The sequence below is a fragment of the Aphelocoma coerulescens genome, chromosome 5, assembly GCF_041296385.1.
Source record: "Aphelocoma coerulescens isolate FSJ_1873_10779 chromosome 5, UR_Acoe_1.0, whole genome shotgun sequence".
Lineage (NCBI taxonomy): Eukaryota > Metazoa > Chordata > Aves > Passeriformes > Corvidae > Aphelocoma > Aphelocoma coerulescens.
The window spans coordinates 57,502,425-57,516,357 of record NC_091019.1 but is presented as its reverse complement, the minus strand read 5'-3'; the positions used below and the strand labels follow the sequence as shown (position 1 = coordinate 57,516,357).

General features: G+C 38.3%; 1 protein-coding gene across 12 annotated transcripts in view; it reads left to right on the top strand.

The window, feature by feature from the left end:
• CDC42BPB (CDC42 binding protein kinase beta) overlaps positions 1 to 13,933 on the top strand; it is a 92,814-nt gene that overhangs the window by 36,231 nt on the left and 42,650 nt on the right. For all 12 annotated transcript variants that reach the window (XR_011151484.1, XM_069018327.1, XM_069018336.1 and 9 more), the window contains exons 3-5: positions 4,900 to 4,983; positions 8,556 to 8,651; positions 12,983 to 13,131. Coding sequence is in view for 11 of the 12 variants with exons in the window: in XM_069018327.1 (XP_068874428.1) it covers positions 4,900 to 4,983; positions 8,556 to 8,651; positions 12,983 to 13,131 (329 nt within the window). In the remaining variant the exon portion in view is untranslated. The remainder of the gene's footprint in view (positions 1 to 4,899; positions 4,984 to 8,555; positions 8,652 to 12,982; positions 13,132 to 13,933) is intronic.

Sequence of the window (13,933 nt, the reverse complement as noted above, 5' to 3'; positions counted from 1 at the left end):
CAAGAAGTATTTGTTAGCTGGCTTAATTGTTTTTGGAAAGCCAGTCTTATATTTAAATGATTTCTGCACTTTATTGCACCATACTTATCATTTATATAAAAAATTTGTAACTTGATGCTGCTTACTAATGCTGATCATGTCACTCAAAGGGCAAAGTACAGTGGTGGGAAGTTCTGTCATGTCTGTAGAGGCGTATTTGGCTCAGATTCCCACCCTGTAGATTTCATTGGAACATTAGGAAAGGTAGAACTTAACCTGGGATGGCTTTGCACAGTGCAGCCCTAAATGTCAGTATGGAGTGGGTTTTGAAGATCAAAACATAGCAAAATAGTCCTATAAAACAATTCAAGAAGCAAAATACTAACTTTTGCTGAAGTCTAGAAAAGCTACTTTAACTATATTGGTTCTTTATTTTATTTTATTGCAGTACAAGTGAAACAGAGCTTTGAGACACAAAATATGGGAGGGAAATGTATGGCAGAAGCAGTACGAATCTGATGGGGTGTTGTGGCTTGTAGTTACCATAGCTGGATCTCACTTATGCTTTAGCCCCACTTGTCATACTTTTTTTTGACATAAATATGTCTAAAGTTGGTTGAAGTGTGTAGGCACTAGGATTCATTAGGCTTTCTGAAATCCTCGAGGAAACACACTTGAGCTTTATTGCAGTTTTCCTGTTGCCTCAGCCTTGAGCATGACAAGTCATAGTGATGCTAATCAAATCAGATGGTAATCAGTCCATCCAGGCATGCCTGGAAGGGGGGTTACAGTGGTGGGGGAACCCTTGCATCTGCAATTTTTCCTTGTCACTTTTTGAAGAGTTAATAAAACATAATCACCTAAATATCTACCAAACTATTCTGTGATTGTTGAGTATTAGGCCCCCCTGATTCTGCATTCCAACCTGGCATTATGAGATGCAAGTTGGGATTAAGTTTTCATTTCCTTAGTTTGACACAGGTATTAAAGGTGGTAGTTCTGGGCCAAAGGTGTGTGGATTAGTTAGCACCCGTCCCACCCCTTTGGACAGGTAGAGAGGTGTAGGAAAGAAATCCAAGAACAGAGCAGAGCTGAATCCTCACAGTTTCCAGTGGCTGAGGGTTCAGGGTCTCCCCAACCTACATCTTTATTAGCTCAGTGGTCAGTAGTCGCTGAGGCCCACACTGCAGTGTGTGTTACTCGGGTATTAAGCATGTATGTATTTAAATACTTTCTAAATACTTAGCCACAGCAGCCTGTGGCTGAGTTCCAGAACTTTTGTGTGACAATAATACTTTCTTCATCTTGTTACCTTTCTATTTTATTTTATGCTTTTCAATGTCTGTGTTATGAGAAACAGCAAATTATTGTTCTCTGTTCATCTTCTCCATGACATTCATGGTTTCCTGTGTCTGTCGTAGCTGTTATCTCTTGCAGGCCTGGAATATTTTAGGTTATTAAATCTTCTTTGGAAGCTGTTTTATTATACCTCTGCTTGTACATTTTTTTTCCTTTCATTATCTTTAGCATACTTCTTTTTGGTTTTTTTTAACTTCTCTTACAGTGTAAGTTGTATTAGCCTTGGAAATGAAGAGTGAACACCAATGTTAAATCCTGGTCTGTGCATAACATGAGCACTTGTTCAGCCAGTAGACTTTTAAACTCTGAAGATAGAAACAATGCCTTTGTTCTTAAAGTAGGCATTTGTAGCAGTGTACAAATCTGTGTCCTTTGGAATACCTCTGAACACCAACTGGGTGGTTTTTCCTTACGTTCATAGGTATGGTGGATTGGTATGTAGGATAAGAGCCATCATATTTAAAACCAGACATCTTGCATGGTTAGCACAATTGCAGTATAAGAGACCTCTGTTTGATCTCACAAAGTGGTCAGTGTGGTTACTGTAATTGAATTTGAGGTATGCCACAGAAGGCGGAATTGATACAAAAGTAAGAAAAAACAACTCCACTGTAACATCTCAGAAGCAGACAAAGCATTAGATGACAGAAGTAAACTTAGAAATGCTGCCACCTGATGAAGAAAGTAAACGAAAGGTAACTCAAGGAAATGCTGAAGTATTTTATGGAAGAAAGTATCTTTTCCAGTATTGTAACAGTACTCTTCCTCACAATAGCATTGAGTTTATCAGGGCATAGTCCTGTTTGTGCTTCCCTGTTTCAGGTCAGACATCAATGAAGTTTGGATTATGCCTTTCTGTTTGTTTTCTTTTAAAAAAATTCTAATGATTTGAACTGGTTGAGGAGTCAGGTCTCGTCAGGCAAAAATTTTGTCAGTTCTGTGAGATATCTTCAGCAGCCCTAAGATTTCTTTCCAGAGATAAAAATCATGGGGAATTACCTAATTTGCTATGTGGTTCAATGAATTTTTTTGCTGACATGAGAAGCTGTCCCACTGTTACCCTTAGAACTAAAGCAGCAGTGTGTTTACTGGTGCCATAACTTGATAACCACTTAATGTGAAAGTATGAGTCAGCTGTCTTTTTATGAACTATACTTTTTCTTCCACAGAAGACAATTACTTCCTCCAGAAAGTTTAAATTGGTCTTTTTAAAGCAGTCTTTTCAGTTGAAAATAAATAGCACTAATATCGTTAGTGGCTGGGGAATTGCTAAATAAGTCCTACAGATTTGGCATCCTTTCTTCTTTTCCTTTCTTCTTTCTCCAGGCCTGTTTCATTTGCCACTTTGTTCTAACATTTGCAGAGCTCCTCTGCTGTGCTTGCCCTCTGTGATGCCAGGCTTCCATCGTTCCTCAGCAGTTGAGCACACTCCAAACTTGTGCTATTCTGCAATGCTTTTCAATGGTGATGGCCTTAGATGAAGTGCAGTAGATGCATATCTGGGTTCTGATTTGTGTGCTGTATTTGTACTTAAATGGCTGAGCAGTTCAGTGTTGTAGTGTTACGAAAACTTGAATGTTGCTACTCCAGGGCTTGCAGAGCTACGCTTGCAAATTGCATCTGCTGCAGAGCATTGGTTCATTCCTCTGCACTAGGTAACCTCTTCTCTCTACCAGGTAACCTTGGTGCTGCTCTGTCCCTGCACTGGAGGTGGGGGCATTTCCTGAGTCACCATGTTTAAAAAGTGTAGTGGGTAATGTCAGCATCTTGCAGTTTCTCAAAGCTTTTACTGTGCTGTTTGACTTACAGTGCGCCTTCAGCTGGATCAGGGTAATGACCCAATTAAGTGTATGGAGAGAAGTTTTTACAATGACTTTTACCTGTGATGAGGAGAGGAGGCTGTTTACATTTTAGGGCATTACTGGAGGTCAGTTGAACAGTTTCATATGTGCCAAGGAACCTCATGTGTTTGGTTGAGACTTTCTTGTCTTGCTCATCCTTCCACTGCAGCAGGAGATGTGTCTGTGGGAGTTGTTTGTAGGCCAGGAGACACTGGGGTTGCAATGTAGCTCTGGATATTCTACATTGCTTAGAGAAGCTGCTGCTTAGTGCTGTGCCTTTTCCAGCCGTGTCCAGGGCCAGATTCCCATGTCTTTCCTGCAATGGGTACCTTTTTTCAGAGCTGTGTGTCTGTTACATGACTCTGCAGGTGTGTACAAGGTGCTGTCATCCACTATGTGACCTGGTGAGTGGAGCTTCACTCACTGAGAGGTGGAAGGCTGAACTATGCACCTGCAGGGTGAGATCTCTGTCTAAATGTGAATATCCTGTTCTTGTGTTACTGGAGAAGCAGTAGTTTACCTGCCCCTTGCTTGGAACTTCTTTACTGGTACTGTGTAGGGTGATACTACATTTCCCTCTTCCCTCCTCAAGACTTAAGACTTTTTATAATGTTGCTATGCTTGATGCACTATTCCAACCTTTTTTTTTTTATAGTCAGCAAGCATCTTCTTAAAGCTGCTGAATCCTTTCTAGATAAGAGTTTTTAAGCAATAGAAGAGGCGAGGTGATGTCATTCCTGTTATTTTTCACACGGCTATTCAGAGCTCTGTTGGAAGCAATGAAAGCTGGTTGGTTTTCTGCTTCTGAAATAGAGATGAACTGAGAAGCAGTAGAAATAGCAGTAGAAATATTCAAGCAGTCCATGTATAGTCCTGTGAAAATGTTGCTGTCTTAGTCATGATGCCTGTTTTTCTTTTGCCAACTGGAAGAACTTCGTGGAAATTATGGCTTTACCACAAGAAGAATTAGTTTTGGTCTTTGAGAATACAAGTCTTGGTCAAAATAAAGTCTTCGCATTCCTAAGTCTTGAAGTTTTTGTATTCTTTGGTTTTTTTTCTTCCACTGTTACAGCTGTGTGCAGCGCTACTGTTCATAATAGATCAGTGTAAGCAAGTCTAATACACAAGATGCATAGTAAAACACTTCAAGCAAAATGGTGAATAAATAAATGAATATTTTTTTCTTTTAATATGCATACGGTACACAAAAGCATGCTAATTTGCAAATATCTTTCAAGTTTCTGAGACCTGAAATGTGAAAACAAATTAGTCAAATGTAGTGTATTTCTATTGACAGCAGCCTTTCTTGTTTTCTCAGGCTGCCCTTTTAAATGTTGCCCTATTGGCTGCAGGCATGACTACAAGCCCCACTTGTTCTTGGGAAACAATGCAGCTTTACTACACATCTTCATATGAAAAGCTTCATGCTCCTCCTGTATCATCCCCCACATACTTCATCATGAGCTCTTGACCACACATGGTGCATCAAGCACATAGTAGTAATGTTGGAGGAATATAGAAGGAGCAAAGACTCAGACTGTAATTTATTGATGTGTCAGTTGATCACTGATGACTCCTTAGTAACTTACTTTATTGTTTTGTGACCATTAAGCTGTTTGAAAACTGTATTTCTCTGACCATGCTTTTGTGTGAGTATTGATCTCTTTAAATATTGTATTTTTCTGACCATGCTTCTGTTAAAGATATCTTATTTTTTCAGGTTGCAGTTGTTAAAATGAAGTGTACAGAGCGCATTTATGCAATGAAAATTCTAAATAAATGGGAAATGCTTAAAAGGGCAGAGGTAAGTAATACAGTTTTTTAACACAGAATTTTTAAAATTAGGAACATTAGGAAGATTACATTGAAGCTCTTCCAGATTAGGAAGAATTATTTCATGGGCATAGGAGCTTCGTTCTTTTCTCTTTTTTTTTTTCCTTAAGCTGTTTTAATGCAATCAAGTCTGACAGTCCCTTCCAGGCATCTGTTGTTCTCAGCATTACTGTGTATTCGTTTGCCAGACAGTCTGCCCTAGTTCTTACCCGGAATTTATTGGGCAGATTTTTGTTTACAGTAAAGGCAAGTTAAAGACTCCATGAAAGCTGAGATTGGTGGTACTATGACATTCACAGCTGTATACAAAAACGTTATGAAAAGGTCTTTCTTCTCTTCCATTCAGAAAGCATGCATTAAGGAGCTTTGCTTCCTACAGTTTGTAACAGGATTTGTATAGCTAGTAAAACTATAAATATTTTTGAATCAGAGATTCAGATGGTAAAACAAAACGTGTTAAGAAGGTAAATCTGTTTAAGAGGGGTTTTTTTGGCGAAAGGGGATGTTCGCTGTCACAACAAATTGTGTAAATGTAAGGGTGAATGGGTACATCACACATTAGGAGAAGAATAGGAGAAATACACAGTGGGAAGCAGCTTCTTATGTATTTCTAGGATACATACTCCCATATGATAGAGGAAAACCTTATGGCAGGTATATAATATTACATAAGTTAGCAGATAAATGAGCAATAGATTTGAGGAGAAAAGACATGTCCTGCATCAGGACTTGCAGCAGTTCTGTAAGGGGCAAGCAGGAGCTGCTTTGCTGAGGTCTGAGCTTGCTGACCCTTCCCTGTCCCATTCTTCTGTCCCCTTCCTGACACTTCCTCCCCTCAGCCTGCCCTTCCTAGTCCCTCCCTTCCTTTCAGTGAGTCAGTGCCAGGCCTTTTCCCGTGACAAAATCTCCTCCCTCTTGTTAAGTCCCTCTTCACCACTGCCTTTGCCCGATTTAGTCACAGTCTGTCCCTTCATCCATCCATGCACTTTAGAGGCAGCAGCAGCCGCTGCCACCCGGCTCTCCTTTGAGTTGTCAGGAGATTTCACACCCTGGGCTGTGCTGCATCAGCGGTTCTGCATTAAGCCTTTCCCTGCATGAGGGAAATTTGGTGCCTTTTCTGCGCAGATTTCAGCTGTGTTAATTCATTGGTCAGTATAGAATGATTTTAAACAGAAATCTTTGCAGAGGTCTCCCAAACTCTAATGGAAATGCAGCTATGCTGGCTTACTTCTGTCATTTTTAAAGTGATTTCATTAAGTGGCCTAAGTAGATGCAGCTTTTGCATGTAGAAAAGACAGCTGTTTACAAATTGTGTTCTGATCATGCAACTAACTCGTCTTACCCTCTCAGGCAGGCATGGAGGATGTATAATGAGCAATAGTTTTCCCTATACACATTTAGGAAAAGTAACAGTCAAAAGACATTTTCTTTCTGCTGATTTTCCCCACCTACAAAGGACAATAAAGGAGCTGTCTTCTCTATGGGACCGCTTTCTCTTTTCGTGTTCAGTTTGCTCTCTTGATTTGGCTTTTCTGGATAAGCAGGACATTACAACCTGTATATCAAGTTCATGCAACGTCTGATTGTTAAAAATTTCCCAAATATGGTAAAACTTGTTAGCTTTTAAAATGAAGCCTGCAAGACTACACTAGCCTCTTAAATGGAGAGTTCCACTGAAAAAGCAGACTCCAGGTATTTTATTAATCCACTTCATCTATTATTATATAGAAATATTATCATCATTATTATGAGTGGCCTAAGAAGCATGTTGTTAACACTGGTTTATGTTTGTTGTGTATGACACAAAACATATCAAGAAGTTAGCAAAATACTGCTTATTCATGTGCCAGCTGCAAGAAAAAAAAACATATGGTTGGAAGCCACTGAAATAAAGGAAAGGTTAGTGAATATCACCTGACATCCATAAATGGGTTGGAAGCAGAAATAGGCATGCCATTTATGTTGATAAGGACCATTTGTATTCGTTGTTCTGACAGCAAAATATATAGTCATTAGAGTATTACTGTTGACAGCTACAAATAAGTCCTGACTGCCTGATTAGGTAGCCTGTCACACTTTTTCAAGTCACGTCTCAAGGCCTTTTAAGCTAGTGTAAGCAAAGAAGGAGAATTTTATGCTCTGAATTCATGATGCAGTGTTCAGCAGTATTACTGGGTTTTCAGTGTTCATAACATTCCCTTGCTGTTTGAGGTTGCACAGTGTACTGGATCAAGGGACTGATGTCTTCAAAAATAAACAAACTAGTTTTCTGCATTGGCAGCCTCCTCACATCGTGGTGCCAGGAGAGCTGAGAAGTGCTGTGCTCTGGTGCTGCGGGAAGGGGATAGGATTACTTGGAGCTGCTGGAGCTGCCAGCCTTTTTTACAGAGCGCTACTTTGGCCTTGCATTCATAAACCATTAAACAACTCAGTTGGCATTTAATTACAATTTACTTCTCTTTGCACCAGTGATTACTAATGTATAATGTGACCACAGCATGGTCTTCTCCAGTAAAAATATAGATTGCATTTTGCTTCCTTTGGGAGAAAAATAGTTGGAGATACATTTGTAAGGTGCAATCAGTATATGATGAGGCTTGGGCTTCCCAGGCACATTTCCATACTACATTTTCTAATACATCTGAAGAAGTGGCAACGACAAAAAAAACCGAACAGTTCTTGTCTAGGACCCAAACACTTCAATCTGCAGCTACCAAATATCCTGACAATGCCTGTCTGGATTGAGAGTAGTGGAAGAGTCCCAAGGTCTGTTTCTTGATAGTTTTGATCCAATAAAAACATTAATATATTTTTATTGGGGAGGACTCGCTTGAAGTTTATGAAAGTTGGTTTTATGTAAAGATACTGAGAAAACCTGTTACACAGAGCTTGCTTCTCTGAAGTGTTGCAGTGTGCTGTTTGAAGTAAAGGAAAGATTAGTGGAAATGAAAATGTATTATACAGGACAAAGATAAGACAGTAATAGTAAAATCTGCTATTTCCCATAGTGTGTAGCAGTGTCTGGAACTGGGACTGTAATGTAATAAAAGTATACATGAAACTGTTTTCATAAAGGTCTTTATCAGAAGAATCAGACTTACTTTTCTAGAGCCATTATCTTTCTGCTACAGATGATAGTGACAAGTTCTCATTTTCTGACTTTTAAAAATGTTTTGTAAAACAAAGATTTGGCTTTGACTTGAATTGATATGTGGGCTTTTTGTTGTTTGGTGTTGGGGGGGGTGTTGTGCGTTGGTGTGGAGTTTTTGGGAATTGGGGGGGGTTGGTGGGGTTTTTTGTTTTGGTTTGGGGTTTTTTGTTTTATTTTGTTTGGTTTTTTAAAGTCACAGTCAGGATTAGAGTGACTGAATGCCTAAAACCTGCAGAGATTCCCTGGCATGTCACTTGTGTAGACTGAATTCCAATGAATAGAGACTTCTGTTCAGTAATTTGAAATAATCCCACAAAACATCCATATATATTCATCCTGTGAAAACTACTTGTTGATGTTGACAATGGCTTTTCCCCCCCTCTCTTCTTTAGACAGCTTGCTTCCGAGAGGAGAGAAATGTCTTGGTGAATGGAGATTGTCAGTGGATTACTACATTGCACTATGCCTTTCAAGATGAGAACTATTTGGTATGTTTGATTCCTCAGTAAATAAAAGCTTTGGGTAGTGAAAGAACTTTATTTTTGGTATATTTTTAAAATATTAGTGCATTAAATCAGTCCACCTCATGCCTCACAGCAGTGTTTCAACATTCTTGTTTTCTCCTTGAAGTAAAACTTCAAAGGGACTGACTGTAACTCTGGAGGAGTAAGAAAGTTGTGTAGGACTGTATTATATAGAGCTTTAGTTAAGAATCTTAAATTAACTAATCTTCCCTTGCATAAAAAATACCATGTTCAAATTTAGCATTTTTGATAAGGTTGCGATTAAGTAATCTGAGAGGTGTTAACTCTGTGAAAGTAAGAAATATTTTTATTTTAAACTTCCAGAATGTCTTTTGAAGCGAGATTTTGTTTTAAACTGGCGAAAGTAATTTGAAAGTTTGGTATTCTAAAATCCTTAGGGGAAAAAAGAGCCTATTTCTTAAAAGTATTTCTATAAAGTATGTTTTTAAATCAGCAGGTTGGTCATCTCAGTAATTTGAGAGACTTTAGCAAACATTTATCAAGAAAATCTGTACTCCTATGACATTTCTTCATGATGGGTTACTAGAGGTGTGACATACAAGCCCTGTTTACTTTAGTCACAGAATATAGCAGAGTACTGGTTAGGAGCAAAGTCAGTAAAGCCCCAATATTCTGCAATATACTGAACCATACAGCTTCTCTGTGGCTACTTCAGGCTGGGTTTGCAAACCTGCTGTTTCTGTAACATCTGACACAGTTGTAGTGTGAAAGTTTTCACCTTCCTAACACTAATAGCATGGTAGCAAGTCATGAATATAAATAAGAAAAAATGTATTGATAAAAGCCTGCCAAAGAGTTCAGGAACTAAGCAAGAGTTAGAAAATAATCAGTCATTTCCACAGATGCTGAAACAAAACATGTTACTTTGTCATGTCTGAAGTATTTCTAGAATAACAAGCATATAGTAAGAAAATACGTAGTCACATCTTAGGCCCTCATTTACAGGCTGTTTCCATTCAATGGTTTCTGATAGGTCCAGGTTTTCAATCTCTCACAGTTTAGTTATCTCTGGCACTGCTGTATGATTTCAAATCAGCTTATAATTTCAAATTCCTACAGAACCAACCTTCAGACTTGCATAAAAAGCATCCTGTATTGTATTTCCAAGTAGCTTGGAAGAATGGAGCTACCTAAGGAAAAATCATTAGCTTTGTGAGGTAACAGGTAATAGTAAAGACAGCACAGAGGGGGAATCTTTTCCCAAAGTTCCCAAAGGCGTTTAGATATTGAAGTTTCACTTGACAGCAGACCATAGACATCTAGCATCTAATTTAAGATCCAGTATCTGAGAAGGCAACAGTTCTGCCCAGCAGCCAAAGTCAGCAGATTCCCAGCTTGCCTGAGGTCTGCTTCCGCATGTGCTGAGATGCTGCCTTCCAATTTGGTCTGTTACTCAGAAACCATCTCCTGTAAATGTCTGGTGCTCACAGATGGAGTGGATCTGCAACTCAGTCACTGTTGTAAATGATGCACGAAGAAAAGGTGAAACGCATCAAGAAATCAATTCATCCAAAAACCTGGACAGAAGGTTCTCTTCCATACCATCTAGTACTTGTCCAGGGACTGAGATCTCTGATCAATTCTCTTTGGAGCTTGAAGAAGTTTATAGCTACATTTTTCCTCATGCTGGAGAGTGCTGCCTTGTTACAGAGCCTGGGCAGGTCTGGTTTACTTTCTAGCTGTGCTGTTCATCCATGATCCTTGCAGAATGGAATACAAAGCTGATATCAAAACAAGAAGAGACAACAGAGCTTGGTTTTACAACCTGGTCCTCTGCAAGAGAAGGCTCTCGGTTCCAGCATTTCCTCCCAGTGATGTTTGTGCATTATATCTAGTGATTCTTAAATGCAAAACCACATAAGCTAACCCTGAGCAGGAGGAGAGCCTTGTGTCTTCCCCACCTAGTGCTCTGCCATCTCTGGCTGTATGATGAAGGGTTCAGAATGAGACAAAGAGAAAGTTAGATACTAACAGAGAAATGTAGAAGCTGCCTTTGGAGAGTCTAAAAGTACTTAGGGTTTTATTCTCTCTATTTAATATTTACAGAGCATTTGGTAATGCAGGACTTATATTTAAGCAAGAAATACAAAATTCTATGAAATATGTATGTTCTGGTGTCCATTTTCTGGTTCTGCTCTTGTAGTTTTAAAACCTTTCAAGCAAATACATGATGTATTACTGTTTTCTAAACAGCCAATTTGTAAATCACATGACATGGAAATGGTAGCATAACTTTTTTCTGGTTCTTAAAAAGCTTTCATAAGAGACAGCCTAAGTCAAGATGGGTAAAATAAGCCTTTGGTGATTTAGCTGAAGCAGATGCGATGTAAGTGCAACATAGTCCATGAATATTGAAAATTTGTATGGGACTTGAAGTTATCCATCTCTTCCAGATTTGAATCTCTTAATTTTCTTTCCCAGTCTCATTCATGAAGTAGGGCATATGTGTATCCAACTGCCGTCAGCCTCTCAAAGGCTTCTGAGTACTCATGAAAGTATTTTGATATCCTTTTTTCCTTTGATTTCCAACTACTTTCACCCTGTTTGATGTAGTCACTTCCCTGGAAGAAATGCAATACCTCTAGATTTCAGCATCAGAACAGCCTTTGTTTTATCCCATAAGAAGGGAGAAGCACCTCCTGGCAAGCAGATCATTTTGAATTGAAAAATTAATACAGTTCTACTTCCTCATAGAAGAGATCTCACCATCTTTCTGTGGTCCAGGTGCCTTACTTCATGTGTCACCTGAGTTCCTGTTGAGCTATAAGTACTTTGGGAGCTGACAGAAGTGCATTACCTTGTCTCTGACAGGGAGAATATTTCACTTCCCACAGAAGGCTCTATAAGGTTCCTTTTCCTTGAATTTGAGAGAAAATGTTTCAAGATAATATCCCTTTTAAAAGATTGATGGTTTCTGTGTGTAGCATTTTGTTTTCAACCATAATTGTTGCATGTGTACAGTGTTCAGTACATGCTTAAAATTTCTTGGAGCAATATACACGATAGATTTCAACATAAGTGATGCAATTTGCATATCAGATTAAGCTGTAATTTGAATAAGATAGAGAAAAATAGCAAAACTTGTGGCTTTTGGAGTTGCTATTTTAATCCAAAAGATAGTGAGGAAATTGTTAATATTGCACTTTATGTTGCTTGCATTTCTATCTTATTTAATTTGCTTCCCTTGTGGAAGATCAATCTGTGGCATGGACAGTGGATTCTAGGTTGCTTTACTTTGAGGAGAAAATTAAGATGACTGCTTTGGAAATTTAACTCCAGAATAAGCAAAGTTAGTCCTAAAACCATGTATCAAATCATCTTGGGAAACATGTAACAAAATTGCTCAGGACTGGTAGTACTACACGAAGTCATTATACTTGAAGTGATGCTCTGGATTTAGGTGGATGTTGCTAGGAAATACCTGAAACATAATCCTTGTTTTGTGGTATGAGAAACAAATAGCATGCCTGAGTCATCTTATTTTATGTCACCCTATCAGTTTTGGTCTTTTCCATGGATAGGGTGATGGCTGATGGGCTTAGGAGGCTGTTTACATTTTCATTGAAATATATTCAAAGGAACGTTAATCTTTGACTTCTGAATTTCTCACTTTAGTGCCTCTGGCTTGGCAGTGCTTTTGGCTTGTTATGGGCATCCATGTATAGCATAGTATAGTAATGTATAGTGTCATCAAGTGCCTGCCAGCTGTGGTATGCATCCATGATGTGGAATGTGCCAAGATGAGTATTTGAAGATGTTGATGTGATAAGTGCCACTTTAGGAACAACGGGTAGTATTGAAATGGTACCAAAACTGAAAGTAGTAACTAAATGTATATTTTAGACTAAGCTGCATCAATTATTGAGTTTAACTATATTTTCTTTCATAATCCTCTGGAAGTTTTCAGTTTTTAGAGTTGGAAACCTACATTAGTTTTGATGATATTAGGTAATTTTCTTTGTGGTACTAGTTAAGACAAAAATAAACTCACCGTGATTTACTTGTTTGTTGCTGCCATATTTTATTTGGGCTTTTTTATCATAGGAACTAAATGCTGATGTGTCATTCTTACTGTGATTATGAAAGGAATATATGTTTTTATACTAAGTAAGTAAATAAAAGTAAAACAGAAGACCACCAATTTTGACTACTTTTCACAGGCATAGAAAAAAAAATAGTGAAAGGGTTTTTTTCAGGGGTTAACTGATGAACTGTAATTTTTTTTCTTGCCAGCTGTCTCTCAGTACTTGATTGCTTTATTTCCCTATTTTCAGTATCTAGTGATGGACTACTATGTTGGTGGTGACTTGCTGACACTTCTCAGTAAGTTTGAAGACAAGCTTCCTGAAGATATGGCTAGGTTCTACATTGGTGAAATGGTGCTTGCTATACATTCCATACATGAGCTGCATTATGTGCACAGGTAAAATACCTTCTCATTTGGCAAAAACTACATGTACAGTTATATGAAGTTAATCCCAAAGACACTGCTATATATGCAAATGGACACAGTAGCCAAAGGCAAACTACTATGGATACATGCTTACTTTATGCTGTACAATAGCTGTATAAGCTACTTTATTTTAAATATCAAGTTTTGATGGATTGATATCAGAAGCAGTGACATTTATCTGACTAACCTTTTAAAGTGTCTTCTATTTTTATTCAGGGCTCTTGACTTATTCTCAATTCACTTAATAAATATTTATCTGCCTTTGTCCAAGCAACCTAGAAGTTTGAAGGGGTTTGAAATGGTTTGAACTTTCTACAGATGTTTAGATATTCTGCAAAATTTATGCACAGTAAGCCCATGATAACATCAGTGCATCTACTTACCTGAGGTCATTCTCAAACAGATTTTGTAATCAGTGGGCATGTGCTGGTCTAGTTGGTTTTACACACAAGATGTGTATTCCAAATTAGTGGCTACCATCAAGTAAACTTAGGTTGTGGTTGGTAGTAGCTTGTACAGTTAAAGTTTAAAAAGTATAGGGAATTCTCCACTATAATTCTTTGAACTCTTCCGTTTGCACTTTGATTGCTGTTTTAAAAATTAAAAAGAAAAGATATTTAAACTCTCTAAAACTCCTGTGAGTAAATGTGGACAATATTTGGGGATTTAATAATGTTACCGCCTCAGGGAAGTTCACCAGAGGCAGCATTGCACCAATTTTCAAGGATGGTGGCCTGACTTGCTGAGCAGCTACATCTTTTCATGGGGCTGA